This window comes from Ctenopharyngodon idella, chromosome 13 (genome assembly GCF_019924925.1).
Source record: "Ctenopharyngodon idella isolate HZGC_01 chromosome 13, HZGC01, whole genome shotgun sequence".
In the NCBI taxonomy this organism is placed as follows: Eukaryota; Metazoa; Chordata; class Actinopteri; order Cypriniformes; family Xenocyprididae; genus Ctenopharyngodon; species Ctenopharyngodon idella.
The window spans coordinates 32,011,138-32,038,595 of record NC_067232.1 but is presented as its reverse complement, the minus strand read 5'-3'; the positions used below and the strand labels follow the sequence as shown (position 1 = coordinate 32,038,595).

Here is a 27,458-nt window from a genome sequence, read left to right as displayed (position 1 = left end):
CACTCAAAAAATCCACTAGCCTATTTAAAAACCCAAAATTAGTCATTCCACTATAACGAACCTTTTGTGGAATGGAAAGGTTCCATGGATGTTCAAGATTCTTCATGGAACCTCAAGCCAATAAAGAACCTTTATATTTAAGAGTGTAGAAGACGCATCACGTGAACATTTCAAAACGCATGCAGATGCTGTTGAACTAGTCGTCGCAGAGGCGCTGTAGGCTGTTCAGCTTTGCTGAGCTCAGATGCTGATGCTGGCGCTGCCCTGCTTGAGCTGTAAAAAAAAAAAAAAAACAGGGGCTCCTGCTGAGTCATGGCTTGTTGTGGTCCATTACTGAAGTACAGACACCATGAGATAGATTATATGTCGGGGACCTACAAGTGAGGCATCACAGCATGAAATAGGCTTTCATAGTATTTACATAAGGAGAGGAAGCATAGCATACGTGTAGGAGTGGCTGTCCTACATCGCAATGATTGCTGCGGCTTTTTTGGTCTTATTGAGACCCTTAAGTATTCAGTGTGTATTATTGCTGTTATTGCTTTTAATAGGAACTGTCGCCACGATTCTGTTTCTCTGTTGCTGGCATCGGAAGCTCCGTAATGAGAAAATTCCCATAAAATCTGTGCTTACGAGGCGTTCAAGGAGTCGTGGTGAGTAGACGGACGCGTCGCATTACATGTCCACCCTATATACGTGTTTCTATAGCATGTCATTGCGATAACATGCATGCCGCATGTACAACGACAGTATTTATTAGACATTTCCATTCATTCTTCTCTTCGTATGGGTTAAAAACGACACGGTCGTCGAGGCGCATGAGTGCGAGCGAGCCTTCATTTTTCATCGTTTGTTGTTGTTGTTGTTGTTGTTGTTGTATACTTAATAAAGTGTGCTTTATTTCAAGACCAGACAAAGTTGTTTGAAGAGCATCTCTAAGACACAATATGACTGAATGCATGTGGGGTTTGTTTCAATCATTCCCATTTGTTCTAGAAGCTGGTTTCCGGCCGCATCATTTTCGCTCTGAGGTAAATCTCTTTCTCTTGCTCCGTCTGTCAAGGTCATAGAAAACAGAAAAGTAGAGCAAATCATCCAAAATAATGAGATTGTTAAGTAATGTTCCCTTTTGTTTGATAGTTTGTCTAGTTACTTTCATCTTGATGAAGAAACAGTATCCTAAGCAACTGCGTGAAATACGCATTGCGCATGTGTGACCGAAATAATTCAGGAAAGACTATGCTATGGGCCTATATACTTCTTATGTTACCAAGTAAATATTTGAAAACAAAACTAAATTAGACCAAATGTTAACATTTTAGGACATGGAAAGAATGCAATAATTTGTAGCGTTTCTCTGTTTTTGTGATATGCGCTGATATTATGGACATTGTTTGACAGGCATGTCGTCACAGTCCACGTCATGCGAGGAGAAGCGCACGCGCGCGTGTTTCTGAAGAGAAGCCGCTCATTGAGAGCGAGCCGGACTCGAGCGGGGCCGTGAGGAAGCGCAGAGTGAAGAAGAGAGTCCCGCCGGAGTTTTATCACTCCGTGCAGCTCACGCCGACACGCAAACCAGTAGGTATACGCTGACATACGAGTCATTTACTTACAGTATATCATATGTGTACCCTGACATGTAAGGATAGACCTCTAAAATAGAGAGTGCCGTTACCCAAGATAACCTCAGACATCTTTGGCATTTGTGATAAGTTATTTTCTAATAGGTCTACTAGTTACTTTTCATTAAAAAATTCTAATTAAATGTGATAATTTGACTGTTTGATTGTACCCTTTCCAAAAGTGAGCAGGGATAAGCTGAAGTCAACATGAACTCAAAATCGACCTTATTTATTTTCTTAAACGGGTCATGACATGAGAAATCAAATTTGCCTTGATCTTTTGACATATAAGTGGTCTTTGTACCAATAAAACATGGAAGTTTTAGAGCATAAAATGTTTTACGTCATCACACCATAGGCCCCGCCCACTGGCATTCAGTCACTTAACGACTGACACTTGCCTAGACCGGATGCGAGCGTCCATCAAAAGCAAATATATCCCTGATTATAATCACTGACGCTGTCTGCACTGGATACAGTATACAGATGTCCGTTTACTTAACTCCACTCGCTTGAGTCTGCCGACAAGTGGACAAATGAAAAAATCCATGTCATGACCCCTTTAATACACAACCCTGCTTTTATTATGCATGATTCATCTGTGATAAAATATTAATTACTTCATTGTAAAAAAAAAAAAAAATGCTGTGCCTCTGCACCAACTTTCAATTTTAACATATTTTTCTTCAATCTTTCCTTCCAATCACTTGTCATATTAGATCTCTTTTCCCCAACCAAATAATTCCAGAAAACTAGCCTAATACCATCCTACATTTCTTTCCTCACAAATACATCACACAGAAGTGGGTTGGCAATGCAGAGAAGAGACAGTTGACACAAAAATTAAAATTCTGTCATTTTCCCCCAGTTAAAAAGTCTATTCACCCAAAACTCTTGATGCTTCAAAACGTTCATAAAGAGATTGTAAAACAAATCCATGTGAATTGAGCTGTTTAAGGCAAGACTTCTGAAGAGACACGATCACTTTATATGATGAACAGATTTAATTTAGGCTTATATTCACACATATACATTCATCAATGCACACATCAGATGTTAAACGGAAGCTCAAGCATGTTCACTTGACGTGCAAGAACCAGTGAGGTTCATTCTCATGTTACACACAGACTGTCCTCCAAAAAAAACCTGACCCTATAGGTCGTTTTTCAAGCACCTTATCACGACCTATATTTATGTTTTAAATTCATGCGCCCTCTAGCTGGTGTAAAAAAAAAATGACAGTGTCGTGTTACGTCTGTCCTCATGAAATGACATATGACTGTCGTTACCAATCAAAATACGTGTTCATTTAAATGCAATGTGTGGACTTTTTACACGGTCCCTTACCTACAATTTGTCCTATTTCCATTTAGCAAAAATCATTTTTTTTTATTAAGGACTACACCTACCCCAACCCTAAACCTACCCTTAGTGATTTATAGTGCATATACACTTTATGAGCACACGCGTTCCCTGGGATCGAACCCACGATCGCATGATCACATGATTGCATATTGTTATATATTGCAAAGCTCTGCCAACTGAGCTACACAAAACCCAAAATATGACGCAGATAAAAGGGAACAATGCATTAAAATGAAAGTGTCCTGTTGTCGATAGGGGCGCAAATTTAGTAAACGCTCCTATGGGTTGCATTTCAGGGAAGTGACAAACGACCTATATGGGCGTATTGGTTGGAGAACATGTTGGTTACACAGCACGTTTGAGCTTCCGCAAGAACCAATGAGGTTCATTCTCGCATATTATGCAGCACGTTTGAGCTTCTGGGAGAACCAATGAGGTTCATTCTCGTGTTACGCAGCACGTTTGAGCTTTCGCAAGAACCAATGAGGTTCATTCTCGTGTTACGCAGCATGTTTGAGCTTTCGCAAGAACCAATGAGGTTCATTCTCGTGTTACGCAGCACGTTTGAGCTTCAGCAAGAACCAATGAGGTTCATTCTCGTGTTACGCAGCACGTTTGAGCTTTCGCAAGAACCAATGAGGTTCATTCTCGTGTTACGCAGCACGTTTGAGCTTCTGCAAGAACCAATGAGGTTCATTCTTGTGTTAAGGTCTTTACACACTGAGTCCGAAATTCGCATCCAAAATTTTCGCAAGTTAAGAAATAAATAAGACTGCACGTTGTGTCGATCATGTTTACACACTGCTTACGAAACTTTCGTCCGTCATAAAAAAAAACGGATCAGGTTCGATTTTCTGTGTTTTTCGCAATTGTGACACGCATTTTGAGAGACGTTTTGACAATTCAGAGCCACCGTACAAGCGAACGGCAAAATCCCAAATGCCATCTGACAAGTTGATCCCCGTCGTCTACAGCACAAAGCAGTAGCACTGTATGACAAACAAAGTGTGGAATACAAAGAGACAGAATATCAAGACAGATTGCTCCAGTATCGCTAGCAAAGCAATAAACTGAGCCACTGACATCCTGAAGTAAACTTTGAAACGCTCAGGATAATCACGCAGCTCCTTGATGAGGTGGAACTCTCCTTCCTCTTTACGCAATCTCGGGATTGGATGGACCCAATATTTCCTCTTTCTTTTTCTCTTTTTAAGAAGAACGAGGACAACTAAATCATGCTCACTGCTTGAAGACTCCATTTTGTATTGTTTTGCGATTTTATTTGATTTTTTTCACAACGGATTCATTAATACGCATCGGACTCGATGTGCAAGGTCTCTGTGCATGACGAATTTTTAGGATCACGAATACGAAAAAACACATACGAAAATTTCGGACTCAGTGTGTAAAGGCCTTTACGCAGCACGTTTGAACTTCCGTGAGAGCCAATGAAGTTTGTTGTCACTTGCCAAGAATTACGGTTGAGCTTCTGTTTATGTGCAGTGATCATCTGCTCATCATATAAAGCGATCAAGTCTCTTAAGAAGATTTGAATCAAACATCTCCATTCGTATGGATTTATTTTATGGTCTCATGAACATTTTGAAGCATCAGTGTTTTGGGTGAATAGACTGTCAATGGAGGGACAGAAATCTCTCAGATTTCAGAAAAAAAAAAATTCAGTTTGTGTTTTGAAAATGAACAAAAGTCTTATGGGTTTGGAATGATATGAGGGTGAGTAAATGATGACAGAATTTTAATTTTTGGGTGAACTAAACCTTTTAGTCGTTAAAGGATGAGTTCACTTTCATATAAAATTTTCCTGATAATTTACTCACCCATGTCATCCAAGATGTCTTTCTTTCTTCAGTCGAAAAGAAATGAAGGTTTTTGATGAAAACATTCCAGGATTATTCTCCTTATAATGGACTTCAATGGCCTTCAAACGGTTGAAGGTCAAAATTACAGTTTCAGTGCAGCTTCAAAGGGCTTTAAACGATACCAGACAAGGAATAAGGGTCTTATCTAGAGAAACCAACTCCCTATTCTACTTAAGGAAAAAATTTAACTGGCGCTGCGTTCGTTCCTTAAGTAGAATAGGGAAGGCGTAGGACATAAAGCGTAAGCTTTTTGAAGAATACAAAAGTACGGTTTTGGCGGAAGCACTTGGAAGGCGATCATTTGTTTATATAAAGCATATACATTTACATTTTTTTTCTCGAAAATGACCGATCGTTTCACTAGATAAGACCCTTATTCCTCGTCTGGTATCGTTTAAAGCCCTTTGAAGCTGCACTGAAACTGTAATTTTGACCTTCAACCGTTTGGAGGCCGTTGAAGTCCACTATAAGGAGAATAATCCTGGAATGTTTTCATCAAAAACCTTAATTTCTTTTTGACTGAAGAAAGAAAGACATGAACATCTTGGATGACATGGGGGTGAGTAAATCATCAGGAAAAATTTTATTTGAAAGTGAACTCATCCTTTAAGTCAATTTGTGTTTCTCAGTAAGTGATTAATAAATGGTGATTGCCACCAGTGAATACGGGTGGGAAGCTTGGGATTTTCTTTAAGCCCAGAGTTTAGAATTGGAGCGTGTCAGTGAGAAACCACAATATTTAGGCATTTAGCAGTGACATTGTCAGGCTTTTATATTTACAACAAAATAAGCTAATTGCAATACACTAAATGTGATAGCATTATAATATAACAATACAGTATGTAACAATAAAGTTTATAGTGAGTTCATTAATTAATTAAAAACATTAAAAAAAGCAAAACACACCTGATGCACATTCTTTGTTCTTCATTTTCTAGAAGTAGAGTTTTCAAGCTTTGCTGTATTTTTGTTTAGTTAATTAAGAGAAGGTACACTGCCATCTTGCTTCAACAAAAGTGGTTTGAATGCACCTGACGTCGTAAACACGACTTCCCAACTCGTGAATACGAAACTCCTGGGAGGACATGAACGCACCAAAGCAGCACTACATTTCCACAGTTGCAGTGGTTACCCAAATGGGATTTAAAACCTGCAAAAAAGTGCATCTTACTTTTGCTTGCATGATCTTTTAGTACTGACACATAATGTTTAGGATATACCAGATTTTAAAATACTCTGTAATTTCATATATGTGGAAATTAAAGGAACATAATGCAGAAAAACTCACTTAATTCAAACAGTAGAAACGTGTGCTGTTAGCTTTAGACTGGCTAGACTCTTATGAAAGGCAGGAAGGTGATCTAAGACCCTTTGTAAGTGATATTTATACTTAGAAAAACAGGATGTAGATGAGAGTGATTTTGCATAAATGAATTCAGGCCTGCTTGTCATTTCGAACCTTTCTTGAAATAGGCCCTTCCTTTTAAACAGCTATATACTGTATAATTGCTATTGAACAGTGCGCATCTCAACTTTGTTGTTCACTGTTAGTTTGATCAATAGCGGCATGCCACTGCAGTGGTGAGAGAGGCATTGAGCATTACTAAAAATATTCCCCGAAAAAGTTATACTGTAATGCTGCCTGCTTATGCTGATCTGTATTACCTTACAACCAAACTTGATCTTTGTTGTTGGAGGCACAATCAATAGTAGTACATCAGAATGCTCAATATTACAAAGTATTGCCCTGCATACTGTGTAGTACGTAAAAGTATATACTGCATAACAGTATACTTGTACATACGTCATGCAGTACAAAGTCAGAAACCACACAGCAAATCTGGAAATTTTGTTTTGGAGACTCCTACAAGGTTCACATGCATTCAAGGTCAAGAAATATTTTTCACATAATATACATTGCACATCACCTCATTTCTCAAAGAGTCTAAAACTGATGTTGTAGATGTTGTTCGCGGGCAGCCAGTGAAGACCATAGACTGGCATTATGCAGATTTATTACATTGTTGTGTAGATATGTAACAGGAAGTGAGACCTTTTGCAGACCTTTTACATTCACAAACAGCTATATTACACACTGCATAAAAGGGCATATTCAAAAAAGCATAATGGAGCGCTTTAAATCTTTTTTAAAATTAACTAGTTTGTGGTGATTTCTGTATAGTAGGTATAGTACATACTTACTATAAAAGTATAGTATCAGTGTGTTATCCAGGCATCACATACATGCTGAAAAACCATGTACATCCACAGTATGTGTATTACATATTTAGTTTCTTTCAAATGTAGTGAAATAGTCTGACTTTATGCTGTTTTTATGTGTAAATCTGTGAGTTTGGAGGAAACAAGGACTTAATGGACCACAATCTTTAATGTTGCTATATTCATTTAACCTGGTAATAGACACAAACCTTATATGTGTATATATATATATTATATGCTGTGTTTTTTTTTTTTTTTTTTTATTGAATCCAGAACATTGTATATGTGTGGACACTTGCTGTAACAGTTTATACAGAAAATAGTTGCCATGCATATAACTGAAGTCTTTCAGTGCTTCTTCAGTGAAAAACCAAGCATTTCTTTTAATTTTGGGAACATGTCAATATCATATTGTTTTAAATATTTTACCATTTGTATTGTGTTACTTTTCCCAACCCACACTGGAGCACATGCTGTCTGGCTTAGAGACCTCAGAAGCTCACTGACAGCTTGCCTCGCACCTGTTAACTCACATTCAGACCGTGACATGGTTGTCATACTTAAAGTTGAAGATTGAGGGGACCAGGGAGCTTTTACTTCAGTGCACTCTAAAAAATGCTGGGTTAAAAACAACCCAAGTTGGGTTGAAATTGACAAACCCAGCTGTTGGGTTAAATGTTTGCCAAACCTGCTGGGTAGTTTTATTTAACTCAACTATTGTTTAAAAATGACTATATGGCTGGCTTAAAATGAACCCAAAATAGGTTGGAAATTAAAAATCAGACACATAATTAGTAGAGGCAACAAGGTGAACATTTATTAATAAGCAATTTAATAAATGTTTTTGTTGTTTAATTATTATTCATTAAACATATTAATAAATGTTAATTTAATTTTGGGTTCATTTTAAGCAAGCGGTAATTTTTAAACAATAGTTGAGTTAAATAAAACTACCCAGCAGGTTTGGCAAACATTTAACCCAACCGCTGGGTTTGTCCATTTTCAACCCAACTTGGGTTGTTTTTAACCCAGCATTTTTTTACAGTGCATATGTATTTAAAAAGTATGATACTTTTTTCCCCCTTTTTTTTCCCAAAGTTAAACAAAGTTAAAACAGATTATTATTGGAGTACATTTTACAAGAAAATGCTATTTCAAAATTCAAGTTTAATTCAATGTGTTACTTGTGTTGTTACTTTGTGAAATTTACTAGCAATTTCTGAGTGAAAATTGTTTCTACACCAATTTTCCCCCAATGTAGGTTTTTTGATGCCTTTCAACAAAATTTAAACACTTATGAAGAACATAATAATCCACAAAGATCAAAAATGGAGAAGGTTATACATATAATCTAGCTTTAGCTGGATAAACAGAAAGTTGTGACTGACAATATATTGAAGACTGCAGCAAAAAGGAACTTCTGAGAATTATCATTAAAGGGATATTTCACTGGAAAATCTAATTATTTTTATTTAATTTTAATGTTGCAGCTTGACAGCCATGCTCTCTATAAATTCTTCAAAATTTCTTCTTTTATGGGGGGAAAATATCTTGAGATTTATAACAGGTTAGTAAATAATGACAGAATTTCATTTTTTGGGGGGTTATAGCCTTTTCGTTGAAAGACAACTTAATTGATTTATTAATTTTTGATCAACACCAACATTAATTTTGCACAAATTGAATGACCCATCGGTGAAAGCAGCTGTTGAGAAGGTGAAAGAGCAAGTGAGGACGCGTTTGAGGGCGAAAGCAGCAGACAAAAGCAGCAGCAGTGCGCGCGCGTCCGGTGATGGCGCTGTAACACCAGACTGACTGGAGAATCCTGGCTTCTGTCCGTGGTTCTAGTCTGCGCGTGTCTGTGGACGGTGACGCTGTGGGTTTGTGTGCTGCTCTCCCTCAGCGCAATCTGCTCTCTCTCTTTCTCTCTGGGGGTTTTCGCACCGTTTCATGCTTTGGATAAAACCGGGCAACGCGAGACGGAATACCGTCACAAGGGTGTGGTTCTATCCAAAATGACATCGCCGTATGTATTTTGCAAGTGGAAGTAGAATTTCTGCCCATCCTTTAGAGATGTACACAACGGTGAGTGTTGCCTTGTCCTGGTGGGGGAGCCACATGCAAATCATCCTGCTGGGGTTTTGTTTTATTGTCGATCTCTGATCATTCGAGTCCGATGTGTCTTTTAATCTCAGTGTATTGTGAACGCAGTAATGGTGAGGTTACGCGCACGGCGCTGGTTTTATTCACGCTCCGGTGATGAATACGCGATTTATTGCTTGTCTATTGTCTGTTCACACAGAGCTCCGGGTCTGGGAACGCGTCCCTGCGCTGTTCTATGTCTTCATCGGCTGATTTCTCAGATGATGAAGACTACAGTGTGAAATCTGGGTCGGCGTCGCCGGCACCGGGGGACACGTTACCGTGGAATCTACCCAGACATGAGCGCTCGAAGCGGAAGATCCAGGGAGGATCCGTGCTCGATCCTGCAGAGAGAGCTGTGCTCAGAATCGCGGGTAGGAATCCAAAATATCCTACTCTTACTGCACCCATAAACATCCATTCATTAGCTCTGTGAGGCCTGTTGTCATTTTACTGTTTGATCAGTGAACTACAGATGCAAATGCAGAGCTGGATACATAATAATAAATCCTGACAAATTAACTTTAGGTTTTAAGAAATGGTTAAGTATTAAAAAATCACTGGAACTTTAGCTGGCTATGGGTGGTCCGGATCACATGCTTTATGTGTCTGATCCTGTAAAATCTACAGGTCATCATCATCATCATCATAAGAAAAAATAATCATTGAAACGTTTCTTCTGATGGACTCTGAAACTGTTTTGGTAGCTGGAAGCCAGTGTTGTTTTTAAAAGCTCAAGGCTGAAAGATGAATCAGCAATCTGTAATGTGCATGTTATCCAGCTCTGGAATGAGAGGACATGCTCTCCTTCTGTAGCAAACTATTGAACATGGGAAGGGGATGGCAATATACTCTTAAAAATAAAGTTTCCAAAAGAGGTTTTTCACAGCGATGAACCATTTTGGTGGAATGTTCTTAAAAACATTCTTTTCTTATTGTGAAGAACATTTTAATAATCTAAAGAGCCTTTTCCCACTATAACCATCAATGCCAAAAAAAAAATATATATATATTATTTATTTTTAACAGAGATGACATGCCATAATAATGTCATTTTTTTTTAAATGACATTTTATTTTAAGTTAACCAATAGTTGCATGTCTTTGTCCTGTGTGATGAAATTATCTATCTATCTATCTATCTATCTATCTATCTATCTATCTGCAGCTCATCATTTGATATTAATATGAGAAATACTTTTTCTTTTAATCATTTTATAGAATAATAATAATATAGACAGATAAAATAACATGCATTGTGAAATTAGACACAAAACTGCGTGGTATTAAGTGTTATAAAAGTTCCTAAAAAGAATTTTTTTTTTTTCTTATTGTGAAGAACATTTTAATAATCTAAAGAATATTTTTTCCACTCTAAAAGAGCCTTTTGTGAAATGGAAAAATTTCATAAAGATTCTTCATGGAGCCATAGATGCCAATAAAGAGCTTTAATTTTTAACAGGCATGACATGTCATAATAATATCATTTTTTAAAACGACATTTTATTTTAAGTTAACCAATAGTTTTGTCCTGCAGTGATGAAATTAAAAAAGTATCTATCTATCTATAATAATTCTTTATCTATCTATCTGTCTATCTATCTATAATAATTCTTTATCTATCTATCTGTCTATCTATCTATAATAATTCTGTATCTATCTATCTATCTATAATAATTCTTTATATATCTATCTATCTATCTATCTACAGTAATTCTTTATCTATCTATCTATCTATCTATAATAATTATCTATCTATTTATTTATAATAATTCTTTATATATCTATCAAAAAAAAAAAAACCTTAATAGTCTGTATACAGACCTTTTTTACAGTCTATGATACAGACAGTCTGCATGCTCATCATTTGGTATCTATATGAGAAATAGTTTTTATTTTAATGGTTTTATAGAACAATAATAATAGACACAGATATCATAACATGCATTGTGAAAGTAGAAACAAAGCTGCATTGTACTAAGTGTTATAAAAGTTCTGATTGGTCGGTGTCTGCTTGAAAAGATGTAAATGTCAGTGGTTCAGCGCCATCATGTTCCCGTTGCAAGCGCGAGGGCAGGAATCTTCTGGTTCTAGGACCTTGGAGAGCACGTGCACGCGCATCGCTTGTGTCATAGACACATGGCAGCCAGTGAACACCAGCGTGCGCCTCTAAAATAGAGGATGACTCTGCATGACACATTAGTCGCACATTTGATTATATATAGCATTGAGAGCTGACCAGTGACACACATGCACAGTATGGTCAAGAAGAGTAGCATTTGTAAAATGAGCATGCAAAACGTCATATAATAAAAAATGCTGTTAATGTTGCCAAGAGCCTACTGGCTTTTGCTGGGAATGATGATGACACGGTGAACGACAGTCCCTGATAACCACAGCCCGTCCTCTTACCGGCCGAACGGCTGAGATTTACGGCTGAATCGGCAGAGGAAGTCCCGCTCATTGGCCGGTTTGTGGATGTGGGAGGGAAGCAGGGCGTCGCCGGTCATGAAGCAGCGGCGCTCATCGGTCAGGCAGACGGGCAGGGCTTCAGTTCGCTTGTGCGGCTGGTAAATGACCAGCCTCGACCGCCCCGGCAATGGCCCGTTACGGACCGGCTCCGTATATGCTCGCCGACGAATTGGAGTACCTCCAGGCGTACGAGGATGTGCTTGAGAAATATAAAGGTAAAGAATGAATTCAGTTCGGCCGTTTGGTGAATCAAATGGGTGGAATTTTGCTTAATAACCCTGTCGCTCCCAAATGGCAGCGCGACAGTTAACAGTCAGAACATCAGCGTGATACAGTGTTACATTAATTCATACATGGCTGATTGTTACAGTGTACATGCAGGTTTGCTGACCTGCTGTGAACAATATGATAAACCTGATACAATATAACAGAAGACATTTCTGTGTGGTTATCTGTATATTACGAATATTAAAGAAATGTTGCTGTTTATGTGTTCAGATGCATTGTAGTAGATTTTTGGGAAACACTTTACAATAAGGTTCCATTGTTAAAGCATGAAACTAACACATTTAACTAACAATGAGCAATGCATTTGTTACTTATTATTAATGTAAAAATACAACTGTTCATTGTTAGCTCATGTCAGCTCATGTTCATTAAAGAATTAACAGATTTTGATTTTAATAATGTATTAGTAAATGTTGAAATTAACAAACTAAAATTAATAAATGCTTTAGAAGTACTGTTCATTGTTAGCTCATGTTAACCATAGTTAATTAATGGAACCATAATAGTAAAGTGTTAGTGATTTTTGTAATGTAAGCCCATTGTGGAATTGTGATTTGATTGATCCGCCTGTTGTTGTCCCATCCGTCGTGACTGCTCTAAATGCATCTCCCCTCATGCATTTATCATGGTTTAGAGCCATTTGGATCATTATAGTCCTGGCTTAGGGATGTTTTTTCATCTCAGCATCATCCTACCAGTCAAGCTCTGTCTCTGCAACATGCATTTCTAAGGAAATAAACAAATGCACTCGTGCACAGAAATGCATTTTCCCTCAGTGAATGTGTGTTGAGGGTTCAGGTGAAGCTGATCGATGTTGTTTTTGGTGATTTGTAGCTCAAGCAGAGCAGCAGAGAGTCTATCAGCTGTCGAGTATCATAAGCTCACAGTCAGCTGTGGTAAAGCTGTGTGTGTGTATGTGTGTGTGTGTGTGTGCTGCAGTCATATGATTAGGGGTCATTGATTCTCTGATTTTTGCTTTCTGGAGGCAATAAGCTTGACAAATAATCCCTTATCTTTATTATCTTAGACTTGTTTATTTTCTACAGTGCATACTAGTACATATAAAACCATGGTGACAAAACCGTATTTGTTTATCAGAAAACCTATATTTAAGCTGTTTTTGTGGGTTGACACAAACTGTTGAAAAACACCTAAACATTCCTGATTTTCTGGAATCTGTCTAGGTTCAGGCGATGTCTTGTTAAAAGTCCCTTTTGTTCTGGCTGTCAGGAGTGTTTGACTACAGGCCAGAGGTTATCAGAAATAGTTTATTGGTCACCTTTAACAAGCCTGGGTGCCAACTAGGGCTGGGTGAGCAGAGACAGAAAATATTGAGGTATACAAAATGAATATATATTTATATATACATATTAGGGGTGTAATGGTACACAAACATGGTGGTTCAGTACATACCTCGGTATTGATGTCTTGGTTCGGTACGGGTTTGGTACAGCAGGGGGAGAAAACTAAACATAAAATTGCTTCCTTTTTCTTCTTTTTATTGAACAGTGGTTTATTGAACAAATTGTGTCTCTTTAATTCAATTATAATGTACATTTTCTTAAGGATAAATGCTCTTGCACATTACTATAATATTAAAGGTTACAATTAACAACAGAGCCCAAACTATTAAATTCAGTTGCTATTTATTTTTTAGATATAATAATCAACACTCAAAAATAGAAAAAAAAAAGAAAAAAAAAAGTAAATTGCACATAAGGCAGGTTTTGCATTAACTTCTAAAACTTATTATAAATTATTACTCCAATTCATTTTTGAAATATGATCATTTACACAGTTACTGTCATTAACTGTCATTTAAACATTAAATAATTAAGATATTACTATCAGGTAAAGTAAATATAATGAATATATAAGCCAATATAGTGCATATATTTAGTGAAATGCTCATTTCTGTAGTGAACTAACATGCTGTGGACACTGAATGACTTGCCTGAGGTAAATGTAATGCTACGTGAGATGTTATTCTCAAGCTGTTTTATTGATGTCTTTCTGTGGTTGAAACACTGGTTGAGAGATTACATGCATATCTAGATTGTCTGTTCTTCTTATGCACTTTTTCCTGTTGTGGCGGTTAGCAAACTGTGTTTCATTACCGCACGCACCCCCTTCTGGATTGGAGTGTGGATCGCCTGTGACTGACTTTATTCATCATCTGACTATATGCACCGAACCGTACGGTATGGACGTCACGGTTCGGTGCATATAGTCAGATGATGAATAAAGTCAGAATAAAATACATGTACCGTTACACCCCTATATATATATATATATATATATATTTCACCATTTTGACACTATTCAGTATAGCATGCATTTGCAAAGTGAATTATTTTAAAATGGTGATTTTATTAATGATTCCTCAGGAAGTTACACAAAATAAAAACCCAATGGAGAATATTACCTAATCGTTTCATTTAACAATGCTTAATAATGATTTTAATGCAATGTTTACCTACTTATAGCTTTTGTAAAATGTTTTAATGTGCTCTGGGGAAACTTTTTTGACTTATGATGGAAATAAATCGCTGAATAAGATTTTTGAATCGATTGCAGTTTGAACTGATTCACAGAAATGAATCGTACTAACATTTTCTTCTGAAGTATAAAACCTCTTAATTGTCTCACTGTGAGTCACAGCACAAATTATTTATTGATATTCTCAATGTATTGTGTGAATATTCGATATATGTCACTGCGCTGGTGTATCATGTGATTTAGTTTATGTTATAGCTACAGTGAGGTTGTCATTGAAGTGTGTGTGTTTTCTGAAAGGAATCTTTTATGAACAAATCCTTTTGCATTAAGGAAGATTAACAAGGAATCTACATGAAGACTCAACAGATAATAGCCTCACTTGTTTACTGTAATACTTTCTTGGTGATGTCAGTTGTGATTTTAATGACAAAATCATAAATCAGTCACAAGAAATTATAATCTTGAGATATACATTAAAGAAAAGCATTTCCTTTGAATTAAATATTGTACTTTATTCTTAAAGATGCTTGGTGACACATACTATTTGCCTCACGGTGAATCCAGTTTTAGTTCTTCCAGAAACAATGACTTTTAAACCATGTGACCAAGGCTTCACACGTGCTGGAAAGTGTGATGCTCTGAATATATTTCCTCTGTAATCATCACCAGAAAATTCCATATTTAAAAAAATGAAGTGAGGTCATTGCAGCTTCATTTTTTATGAAGTACTACAAATCCATAAAATGTGAATTCAAAGCAATATCATTCAGCAATGTTAAGGTTTATTTTCCTCTTTACCCTTGTCAGTAGTCTATTTATCTGGTTTGGAGTTCTCTAGAGAGTGGGAACCACTGACAATGATAAAATTGATGTTTGGTGGAAACATTCCTGGAAGTGACGTCCAGCTCAGTAGAGTTATACAGTAACACTGCTGGAGCTGTTCTCACAACAAAAGATGTTCACATGGACTGTCTGGCCTTTTTTCTCTTGCGCTAAATGTCTCTCTTTAGCCCTATTGTGAAAAATCATGCTGAATGTATGTTGTGCGTAGGAAGGGGTCAGTGTTGGGGAATCTACATTGATTGTCAAGCTTCAAGTTGCTCATAATTTAAAGTAGTTCAGCTACAGTCAATGTACACTTTATATGTGGGGAGATGGCAACAGCATATATTTCAAATATATCAATATATATTTCGGTAACACTTTCTATGAAGACCATACTTATAATGACTTATAACTCCATTTATACTTATTTATAAGTAAGTATTAGTATTTTATAAACATATTTATAAACACTCATTAAGACTTATACAATATTACAATAGAATTAACAAATCAAAATTACCATTCATGACCTTTAATCCAAACATTAGCCATTAAAGACATAATTATTAATAACTAACTGGTACAGCAAACAAGTGTCTCTGGAACTATTTTATACTTGATCATTTATAAATCAGTTTATAATGCATTATGACCATGTGCATTGAAAAAGCAAATGCATGGCTTATAAATACATTTAAAAATAATATAAATGTAACTATAACTGTTCTTATAATGCAGTATAGGTCTTAATGAGTCTTTATACATATATTCATAGAATAGTAATACTTACTTACTTACTTACTGAAAAATCCATATATAATTAACAGTAAATAAGCTCCTCTTTAGTGTGTTTTTATAGCTAACTAATGAACTGTGAACGTCGGATAACTTTCCTGAGGTAAATACAAGGTCAAGTGAGATATTGTTCACAAGCTGTTTTATTGACGTCTTTCTGCGGCTGAAACACTGATTGAGCAATTACATAAGACATTATTCATTTCAGTAAGTTGTACTGTATCTTTCCACATACCTTTTGATATTCATGCATGTTTTTTATGCTATAACTTCTATTAAAGAGGAAGAAAAGACTCGCGCTGCCACTTGACCCGGTGCGCTACAGCGATCTGTCACGTGACATTTAAGAGCATCAAAACACCATTTATTGTTTGAATTTCTTGATAAAATTGACAGAATTTGAAAGCTAAGACTTAATTTCTTATCAGAAGTAACAAATCACAAAGCTCTTTTGTGATTATTGAAGGGCGCTACAAATAATGTTTGATGTAGGGAAAAACCGCGGACCTGGCAACCCTGACTTGAACTATGGGTGACTCAAATAGATCCTTCTTTTATGAAGCTATTTTCTTTAACTGTTAAAGCATTATTGTCACGTTTTCTTCATACACAGTATGTGTTGCAGTCTGACACGTTTTTTCCTCCCCCTTTTCTGTCGTGAAAATTATTGCTTTTATCAGCCGATACCGATTATTGGCAGATACATTGGTGCATCCTTAATTATTCTCATAATGCATGTTATGTTTTCATTGCTGCAGTAATGAATTATTTATTGTATACATTTGCTATATTAAATGCAGAAATAAACCACTTATCAGGCACTTAAACATATAACATGTAGTGATTGATTTGTAGGTTAGTGTCCAGTTACTTTGAGGAATTTAGTTTGTTTTTGGTTTCGAGATAAGTAGCACTGAAAATGTGTGGTACAATACCTGGCTAATTGGGTATTAAAGGTTTTTCTTGGAGTGTAAACCGGTTCTTGTAAACCAGAGGTGTTTCATCAAAGATGAGATTAAATCGGTTCCTTTCAAAATGTTTTAATCTTGTACTTTTGATCCGGACCCAAATGCACACGTTTAAATAGGCCTGTAAATTTGAGACTTGAACATGGATCCTGCTTCGGGCTCATGAACAATTACCATCACTCAGGCCTGGAAATATACTAACAGGTGAAGATCTTGAATTGCATAAGCCTTTGTCTTTTTAAACACTGTGTGTCTAAGAAAGCTCAAGATGTACTCAGGTGTGGGTGCGTCTCGCAGTTTTCTTTTGAACCTGACCGAGCCTCCTTTCTACTAAGATAAGAAGCTCTTTCATGAAATTCTAAAGATACTACAGTGTACACAGAACCAACACGTTTCACATCCGTTTGTCACTGTGAACTGCTTTTATAAGGCTTATGTGATTTATGTGATTGAGTTCTTATGTGGGTGAAGAGAAGAGAAGAAAAGAAAAGCAACCAGGGGATTGGAAATATTAGCCCTTTCTGGTGATTACATGTTGTTTTGTATAGATAAAACATATTATTATGATGATTAGGGTATTGCAGAAAATCTGGAATTCCAGAGAACTAATTTGCATAAAAGAGCCAGTAGTTTTTGTACTTATAGCTGTAGTTTCCCGTCACACTTTAGTAAAATACTGGGCCACTATATATTTAGTTCATACGCTCAGACACGTTGCATTTAACCAGGTCAGATGGATTTAATTTGTGTGCCATCAAATATATTGCTGCTAATATATTGCAACTTTCATGCACATGCTCAGGTTTCTAGACTTGCTGTAGGGTAGTTTTGTGCTGGTCAAGGGTGTCATGTTACAGCACACCTGCAGCAATAACGTGTTAAATGAGACACAACAGTGTCCGAAACCTGAAAAAGACATCAAGGCACATCTGAATCCAGTGTTGCATAACATCCCGTCTATGAAGGTGCCGTCATCTGGTTGATTTTTGAAGGCAGCATAGATGTATTCCTGGCTATGTTTGATATCAAACAGTCTTTGGCGTTGAAAGAATAAAATGATGCTACTTTAAATAATTTTTTTTTCTTATTTCATTTTTGGAATCGATTCCAATTCTGGAATCTGATACTTAAGGTCAGGAATCGGATTCTTGTTATAAAAATAAAATTTCGGTTTGCTAATTTAATGCGATTTTAAACCATTCAAGCGCAAGAAGACGCAAAAGAGAACTCAATTCGGTACTCGCACACTGTTTTCTGGGCTGAACACACATCTGTAGTGCACAGAAAGCTCATGTACAAGCACATATCTCTCATGTAGTGCACAAATACTGAATTGAGGTCTTTTTTGTGTCTTTTTGTGCTTGAACGGACAATGCACACAAAATTTGTGTAGTGTATTATAGCCTTTAGACTGCTGAATTTTGTTCATGGTCAGTATATATATATGCTTGATTATCTCTAAATCCCACCTAAATTGTTTTTGCATCATTAGACATGATGTTATGGTGCCTTGGAGACTTTGCTGTGACTAATGCTGCCTGTTAAGGTTTTGGACACAGTCAACAGAAGAGATTGTGAGACTTGTGGTACTTGCTTGGACTTGCTATCCTTTGTACGAGGTCAGCTTCTTTTGCTGTCCTGAGAAAATCAGACCAGCATTTTTCCAGTTCTGGACTTCCTCTAAAATATTGCAGTTCCTCTAGTAACTTGTTATATTAGAGGTGAAGTGCGTAGTTTTGAAACAAAAACAAACTAAATTCCATAAAGTAACTGGACACTAACCTGCATATCAACCATTATATATGTTATATGTTTAAGTGCCTGATAAGTGATTTATTTCTGCATTTTATATAACAAATGTATACAATAAATAAATCATTACTGCAACAAAACATAACATGCATTATGAGAATAATTAGGCATGCACCAATATATCGACCAGTAATTAGTATCGGTTAATAAAAGCAATTATTTTCACTCTTGATTTAAAAACAGCTGATGATCAGGTCAGGGTTGCCAGGTCCGCAGTTTTTCCCTACACCAAACGTTATTTGTAGCGCTTCCCAATTCCCCATCCAATAATTGCAAAGAGCTTTGTGTTACTTCTGTGTTACAGCACTTGTAAATATTGGGTAAAAATGCACAATAATGGTTAAAATAATAATCAAAGTTATATTATGGAAGCTTGTTTCCACCATGTGACTTTTTATCTCACAATGAGCAATTTTTTATTCTGTGGCGAAAACAAGCTTCCATACAATTGCTAATCACATTTCTTATTTAAGAAATTTCTTTTTTACACTTGTGTACAAATCAAAAATCAAGAGAACATCAACTCATGCAAGGTTTATTTTACCTCATCTAGTTTCCTCATTTACTATATTTATCAAATAAACTAACACACTCTGCCTACATTATGAAAACTGGTAAAACATTAAAGGGTTAGTTCACCCAAAAATGAAAATTCTGTCATTAATTACTCACCCTCATGCCGTTTTACACCCGTAAGACCTTAGTTAATCTTCGGAACGAAAATTGAGATATTTTTGTTTAAATCCGATGGCTCCGTGAGGTCTTACGGGTGTAAAACGGCACGAGGGTGAGTAATTAATGACAGAATTTTCATTTTTGGGTGAACGAACCCTTTAAGAGGCTTCTCTAATAAAGCTAAAAGAGTGAAATTCCTAATATTAAAGGGATAGTTGACCCAAAAATGAAATTTTTGTCATCATTTACTCACCCTCATGTTGTTGCAAACCTGTATGAGTTTCTTTCTTCTGCTGAACACAAAACAAGATATTTTCAAGAATGTCAGTAACCAAACAGTTAATGGACCCCATTGAGTCATTGGTGTCCATCAACTGTTTGGTTACACATATTTTTCAAAATATCGTCTCTTGTGTTCAGCAGAAGAAAGAAACTCATACAGGTTTGCAGCAACATGAGGGTGAGTAAATGATGACAGAATTTTAATTTTTGGGTCAACTACCCCTTTAATTCCAAATGATGTTAACAGTTTTCTCTTAAAACAACAAAAATACTTTGTTTTGTAGCACAGAATTTGAGAAAGCGAATTTATTCAGCAACTACAAGTAGTGATCGATATTTGGTATTTTTTAAAAATCGGCATTGGTCGATACGTTTTTCTGTTTGGCCTATGTGTCAGAAGCGGGACTTTTATTTTTACGGTGCTGAGAATGCCAGCGCATGAGCACACAGCACTCCCATTCTCTGTCTTCATTAGTTTACGGTCTCTGTTTAACAGTTTTGTCTAATACGTTATTAGATAGAACTGTTAAACAAAGAAAGTAAACAGTATACAAAAAAAGTACTATTGCGTTTGCTTTTATATTATTAGTAATAAAAAGGCAAACACTATAATACATTCTCATTTATTCTCAACATTCAGCAAATACGCATTTGTATAATTTAAAGAAATATTTGAAAATCTCTAATAAACATTTAATTTGTAGGTTCACACTGCAAGACTTAGTCCTCAATTCTGAATTATTGCTCAGATTTTTTTTTATTCACAATCCTGAACTGACCCGCACGTGCAAAAGAACAATAACAAACATGGCGCACAGCACAGAATTATACGGAAGTAAACACTGAAGTCAGCTATTATGCATTCACTTATAAGGTGATGTGCTGTGGAAGCCAGTGAATTTGTGTGCGGGTGATGAGGAGGACCCAGATAAGGATGAGTAAGAGAGCAAAGTTTTCTCATATAGTTTTCCCTCAAGTTTGGCTTGAATAGAGCTGTCACCATAATACTAATGAGTATAGCATAGGAAAATATTAAAATAATAAAAAAATTCATGACATGACCCCTTTAAATCACACTTCATAGCCATGCTTCCGTTATTTGTGCGTGAGAGTCTGAGGAAAGTGTTTCTTTCCGCATGGCAAGTGTAAACGTTTGAAGTAACGTCCATAAATAGCTGGCCAGCCTGGAATGTGTAATGTCACACCTGTGATGAGGCTCCGGGTCACAGATACTGTCACAGGGTCTCTGGCCAGCTGAAATACTGGCAAAGCGAATGCCAAACGGTCCACTGTCACATGACCCACCATCGACCACTGATGTGTTGTTTTTTGTCTTTGTATGACACAGTCAAACCTTGTTTAGGAGCATTTCAAGTAATGTTTTTTGTGTGCGTGTTTCTAAGGCACTAGATATATCTCAAATTATCAGGTCCTTGTTTTTTCAGATTCAAAGAAGTTTCTGTAGCCTTGAAGATTTTCATCTGTTTTAGAATCCATGATGTATTTTTAGCTCCAATATGACTGAGCATGTTACCTTGAAGATTTTATCAGAGTATTGGAAGTTTTTAACCCTGACATATGAAAAAAAAAAAAAAAAAAAAAAAATCTAAATTTGTCTTCAGTGTCTCCAGAATGTGTCTGTGAAGTTTCAGCTCAAAATCCCCCACAGATCATTTATTATAGCTTGTCAAATTTGCCCCTATTTGGGTGTGAGCAAAAACACGCCATTTTTGTGTGTGTCCCTTTAAATGCAAATGAGCTGCTGCTCCCAGCCCCCTTTCCAGAAGAGGGCGGAGCTTTAACAGCTCATGCTTCGGTTGATCAACAACAACAAAGCTGGAGAATCTCACGCAGCCAAAATGAGGATTGTCAGTAACGGTGTTCAGCCTTACATTGTTCAAACCGGAGTCGAAACTGGACGTTTCTGAACGGTTAGTGGATAAATTTATGTAGTTGCTGTGGAGTTGATTCAGCTCATCGACTAGCATGTGCCGTCATGTTAATCTTTTGTGCAAATCCAGTGTTGAATTGACCCTCGTTTGTGAAGCAGTCCGGTGTAAAATGACGACATGACAACAACACTCTACTACAACAACTCTTCCTCTTCTCTAAAGCAGCCCAACATGGCCTCGCCCCTTTTGTTGAGTGTTCTTGGGGGCGGGGTTTATGTAAATTTTATGGTTAGTGATGTCACTATTCCAGGAAGAAGCTCGTTGTAGTCCCTACCAGCCGTTTGTTGTAGTCCTTAAACAGAGATTTCTGTAAAAGAAATCTTTGCATTGAACTTTGAGTGTCGTAACTTTGCAGATGTTGTTTATGCTCTAACAGCAACATTACACACTAACTAAAGTTAAAAAAGTGAAATCATATAATATAATGAAAATATGGAGCTCATAAGAGGAAAAAATAGCTGTTTTATTCAAAGGCCCAAACTTAGCAAAATTATGCAATTTGCTGCAGATGCTGATATTTATATGGACAAAAGGAAATTCTTATCTATTATATTCTTATCTATTATTTATAACAGTATAGCAAATCAACTTACATAAAATCCTCATAAAATCAGTCGTCACTCTATATCTGCCAATAATATTTAAATGCTAAGTTTTATTGTCAAAACTCTGTAGTTTTAAATCATATAATGCAATGCAATAACAACAATGATGGAGAGATAAACAAATAAACCTTCCTCAAAAGCCTGATGATCATATAATTTTTTTTTTTTTAAATAATGAATAATCAAGTGAACTGAAGTTGCTTCAGTCCAGAAGGTGTTCATCTTGAATTATTACTATCAATTAAGGATGTGCGAGACTAGCCGACTAGTCGATTAAATGATACTGCTGCTGCTAGTCGACTTGGAAAACACTAGTTGTTTACACGTAACTTTTTTGCACATTTAATGTTTTTCTTTATATTCTTACAAAGGCTAAGTTTAAATTACCGTCATGTTAATGTTACATATTGAAATTAATATATTATTTTGAAAATTGTATATCTGCAGCGGAAAACAAAATCATTTAATTTTACCTCAGATTTTGCATGCGTTGGTTTTCTCTGTGGCGCTCGCGGCGGGTTCAGAGAAATGTCCGATTGGAAGATGAGCAAGGTGAAGGAGCAGGCTATTTTGAAAGCCTTGCCTACACAAAACTTTTCCGTTTTCTTCAATGTCATGTCAAACTAGTATGACAATTAAGCTTGCTTAGGCTTGTTATACTACCGGTTTTTATCGGATTAAAGGAGAAACATGAATGAAACTTATTTCACATTTGAGCAGTTGCTATTCAACATCCTAACGAAGTAAATACGGTTAAATAATGTAGTTGTCAGTACACATCGAGTTTTTCTTGCGATTTTTGCCGCCTGTCATGTGTACAGATAATGTTCATACACAAGAAACGTTCAAACCCGGACACTCAAGTGGTTGCCGAGGTAACGAACAACAATACCTTAACGCGCTGACTTATGTGGACTAACTTTTATTTGAGGAAACCTATTTATAATAAGCTATTAGGGGGACGGGTTTAGACTAGTCGACTAGTCAGTTGCAAAATTTCCGTTTAAACGGTTATGAAATTAGTCGTTGCGCACATCCCTACTATCAATATAAAAGTTATTCTTATGTTTTTATTATTATAATCAGTAAAGATTTCACAGCAAAAGGACACGTGAAACATGAGCTGTACAATTATACTAAAAGGCCTTTTACTTCCTACTATAAAACTATCAATCAGACGACAGAAGGACTGTAGTAGCAACAGGTTTTCAAGCTAAATTTTGATCATGTTGATCATTCAGAAGCCTTAGAAATATAATAGAGCAGGCTTTATCGGGTTAATGTTGCAGTGATTTACTAACTGCACTTTTTCACTTTCTGAAGAAAACGTCCGTAATGGTTGCCTGTTCAAAAGTCGTTCGTTCTGTGTGGTTGCCAGGGCATTGCTATGCGGTTGCTAGGGTGTTCTGGGTGGTTGCTCGCTGGCTCAAAACAGCCCACCTCCCAGTCTCTATTATACTCGGCTCTGGTGAATTTGGGTCGCTCATTCATTGTAAGTCTGTGGGCTTTTTTTGCCCATTTTATCTTCCGCACAATCAAGCTACACAAGCTGTACGATTCATTCATTCAATAAAATCTGAATCACAATATGGACCAGTGTGATCATTAAACCTCAAAACACTGATTAAATAACACCTGGGGCGAATGATACAATGTTTTCAACAACCCTGTTGCCTTGACATCTAGCAATATTAAAGTCATTTTTCACAAAGCACCAATGAATGTGTCAGATTGAACTGACAGGGATAGGGGTTTGTTCTCTAACCTCAAATATGAGCAATAGCAATGTGCTGCTTGCCTTGGGAAACACCACTAATGATTTTCATCCTCATATACATGGATTCCTTTTGACTTTGAAAATAACAGTATCCTTCTCTAACCCTCACTGTTTTCGTGTTTATTAGACCGTCTCTAAGAGTCTATTTACTTCACATGGCCATGGCCTATGGTAATATTCATGACACAGTCCTTAGATAATCTCAGCTCACAAACATGATGAAAAGAGGCTTTAATGGTGATCAGCTGTGTGTAGATGAGTGGCCTGGACATTTAGTTCTCTTAGCTATTTCATTTATTGACTGTTTTCTATTTCTTTGGATAAAAAGGCAGCTCATGATCTGGTGTTTTCAGTGTCTCGGAGCGCCTCGGTTCACAGTAAATGCTGCTCCATATGAACTGCATGTGCTGGGAGTTTGTGTTGCTTATAATCTGCATGTGAGAACGCAACATTCGCCAACCATCCACCCAAACGTGCTTATAAACAAGATGTTGCCAATAAAAGAGAAGTTTTAAGGGCCCTCCTGCAGTTTTCCATTGTTAGATCGTGCCAATATCCTGCTGATCAAATGTTAGATTGAATCTCCACTGCAGGAATATTGGATTCATACTCAAAACCAGTTAACAGCAAGTCTTGTCTGATACCCAAAATTATTTGTATTTTGATACTGTATTAACTAAAAGTCTTCTATCAGCCTGAGAGCTTGACAGAGGAGGCAGAGAAATACATTTTAAAATGCAATCACAATTTTATTTTCCCATATTACGCATCATCCCTAGTAGGTTGTATGCAGTATACTGCACAGTATTTTGCAAGTAGTATATACTAGTATTCCACTGCAGACGCAGCCAGAGGGTCTTCAGTTCAGGGCGTGGCTTTATGAGACACAATCACCACAACTTCTTCACCCACACTTCAGCTGCCATCATGTCACCGTTCTATATTTCTCCATTGTTGCAGCTCCTCTCTTCCCAGTCTGTCAGTAACACTCTGTTTAGTTCCTGTCTCTGTGAAGCCCCTCCTTCTGAAAAGCACAGTGTGCTCTGATTGGTCGGCTGGAGCAATGTGTTGTGATTGGTCAAGTGCTTCGAGCGTGTTTGGGAAATGTCCCGCCCCTTACCATAACCGTGAGTCTTAACACCCTACTAACTAACTTAACCAGGCCCCGCCCCTTTATTCTGCGTATGAATTATTTAAATGAGGAATATTGTGAAGACAATGGAGGCGTTTCAGGGAGTTCAGAAACACTGACACTGATATAGAGAAGAACTTTTTCATGCTCAAACAGCAACATTACACACTGAAGAAAGATGAACATGGGGAAAACATAGCATAATCCTCTTTAACATCCATGAGGTGCATCATTACATCATTCATGTAGTAATAAAAAATAGAAGAGAAAAAGAAGAGTGAAAGAACATTACAGTGAAAGCGTTGGCCATAGCAGGCTGATTCATGATGTTATTGTGATTTTATACTCGATTAATCCCATCAACACAAGGCCTGAAGCCTGTGTTTGTGCACAGTCATTGTCTTTGTGTTCATCCTCCTCCCATCAGCCCCTCCTCTGCAGTCGTGGTCACTCGCTCATTTCGACCAGCAGCCCACGCTAACACCGTCTGCCTCTTTCTCTCAGGTTCATCTGTCTGTGTTCTGAGCTGACTCCTCCAGTCATGTTTATGTGTTACTGTTTTGAGGGATACATATTAGGGCTGCACAATTATGACAAAAATCATAATTGTCGATTATTCTCTTGAAATTGTAATTGCAATTATTAATTACGATTATCACAATTTACATTGAATGATGTTTTGAATAGCTTTATACTATTGTTTGAAGAAACTTTGAAGCAGCTTTTACAGTGTGTACGGAAAGTATTCAGACGCCCTTAAATTTTTCACTCTTTGTTATATTGCAGCCATTTGCTAAAATCATTTAAGTTCATTTTTTTTCCTCATTAATGTACACACAGCACCCCATATTGACAGAAAAACACAGAATTGTTGACATTTTTGCAGATTTATTAAAAAAGAAAAACTGAAATATCACATGGTCCTAAGTATTCAGACCCTTTGCTCAGTATTTAGTAGAAGCACCCTTTTGATCTAATACAGCCATGAGTCTTTTTGGGAAAGATGCAACAAGTTTTTCACACCTGGATTTGGAGATCCTCTGCCATTCCTCCTTGCAGATCCTCTCCAGTTCTGTCAGGTTGGATGGTAAACATTGGTGGACAGCCATTTTTAGGTCTCTCCAGAGATGCTCAATTGGGTTTAAGTCAGGGCTCTGGCTGGGCCATTCAAGAACAGTCATGGAGTTGTTGTGAAGCCACTCCTTCGTTATTTTAGCTGTGTGCTTAGGGTCATTGTCTTGTTGGAAGGTAAACCTTCGGCCCAGTCTGAGGTCGTGAGCACTCTGGAGAAGGTTTTCGTCCAGGATATCCCTATACTTGGCCACATTCATCTTTCCCTCGATTGCAACCAGTCGTCCTGTCCCTGCAGCTGAAAAACACCCCCACAGCATGATGCTGCCACCACCATGCTTCACTGTTGGGACTGTACTGGACAGGTGATGAGCAGTGCCTGGTTTTCTCCACACATACCGCTGAGAATTAAGGCCAAAAAGTTCTATCTTGGTCTCATCAGACCAGAGAATCTTATTTCTCACCATCTTTGAGTCCTTCAGGTGTTTTTTCATGTGTCTTGCACTGAGGAGAGGCTTCCGTCGGGCCACTCTGCCATAAAGCCCCGACTGGTGGAGGGCTGCAGTGATGGTTGACTTTCTACAACTTTCTCCCATCTCCCGACTGCATCTCTGGAGCTCAGCCACAGTGATCTTTGGGTTCTTCTTTACCTCTCTCACCAAGGCTCTTCTCCCCCGATAGCTCAGTTTGGCCGGACGGCCAGCTCTAGGAAGGGTTCTGGTCGTCCCAAACGTCTTCCATTTAAGGATTATGGAGGCCACTGTGCTCTTAGCAACCTTAAGTGCAGCAGAAATTTTTTTGTAACCGTGGCCAGATCTGTGCCTTGCCACAATTCTGTCTCTGAGCTCTTCAGGCAGTTCCTTTGACCTCATGATTCTCATTTGCTCTGACATGCACTCTGAGCTGTAAGGTCTTATATAGACAGGTGTGTGGCTTTCCTAATCAAGTCCAATCAGTATAATCAAACACAGCTGGACTCAAATGAAGGTGTAGAACCATCTCAAGGATGATCAGAAGAAATGGACAGCACCTGAGTTAAATATATGAGTGTCACAGCAAAGGGTCTGAATACTTAGG

General features: G+C 37.2%; 1 protein-coding gene across 6 annotated transcripts in view; it reads left to right on the top strand.

Annotated features, from left to right (window-relative positions):
* Positions 1-240: 240 nt before the first annotated feature.
* dst (dystonin) overlaps positions 241-27,458 on the top strand; it is a 197,254-nt gene continuing 170,036 nt past the window's right edge. For 3 of the 6 annotated variants that reach the window (XM_051916341.1, XM_051916340.1, XM_051916337.1), the window contains exons 1-4: positions 243-653; positions 997-1,031; positions 1,402-1,578; positions 9,390-9,603. In XM_051916341.1, the coding sequence (XP_051772301.1) occupies positions 473-653; positions 997-1,031; positions 1,402-1,578; positions 9,390-9,603 (607 nt within the window). In that variant the 5' untranslated portion in view covers positions 243-472. Of the gene's footprint in view, positions 654-996; positions 1,032-1,401; positions 1,579-9,389; positions 9,604-27,458 lie in introns of all 6 variants that reach the window. The other 3 variants (XM_051916339.1, XM_051916338.1, XM_051916336.1) reach the window with 2 other exon arrangements.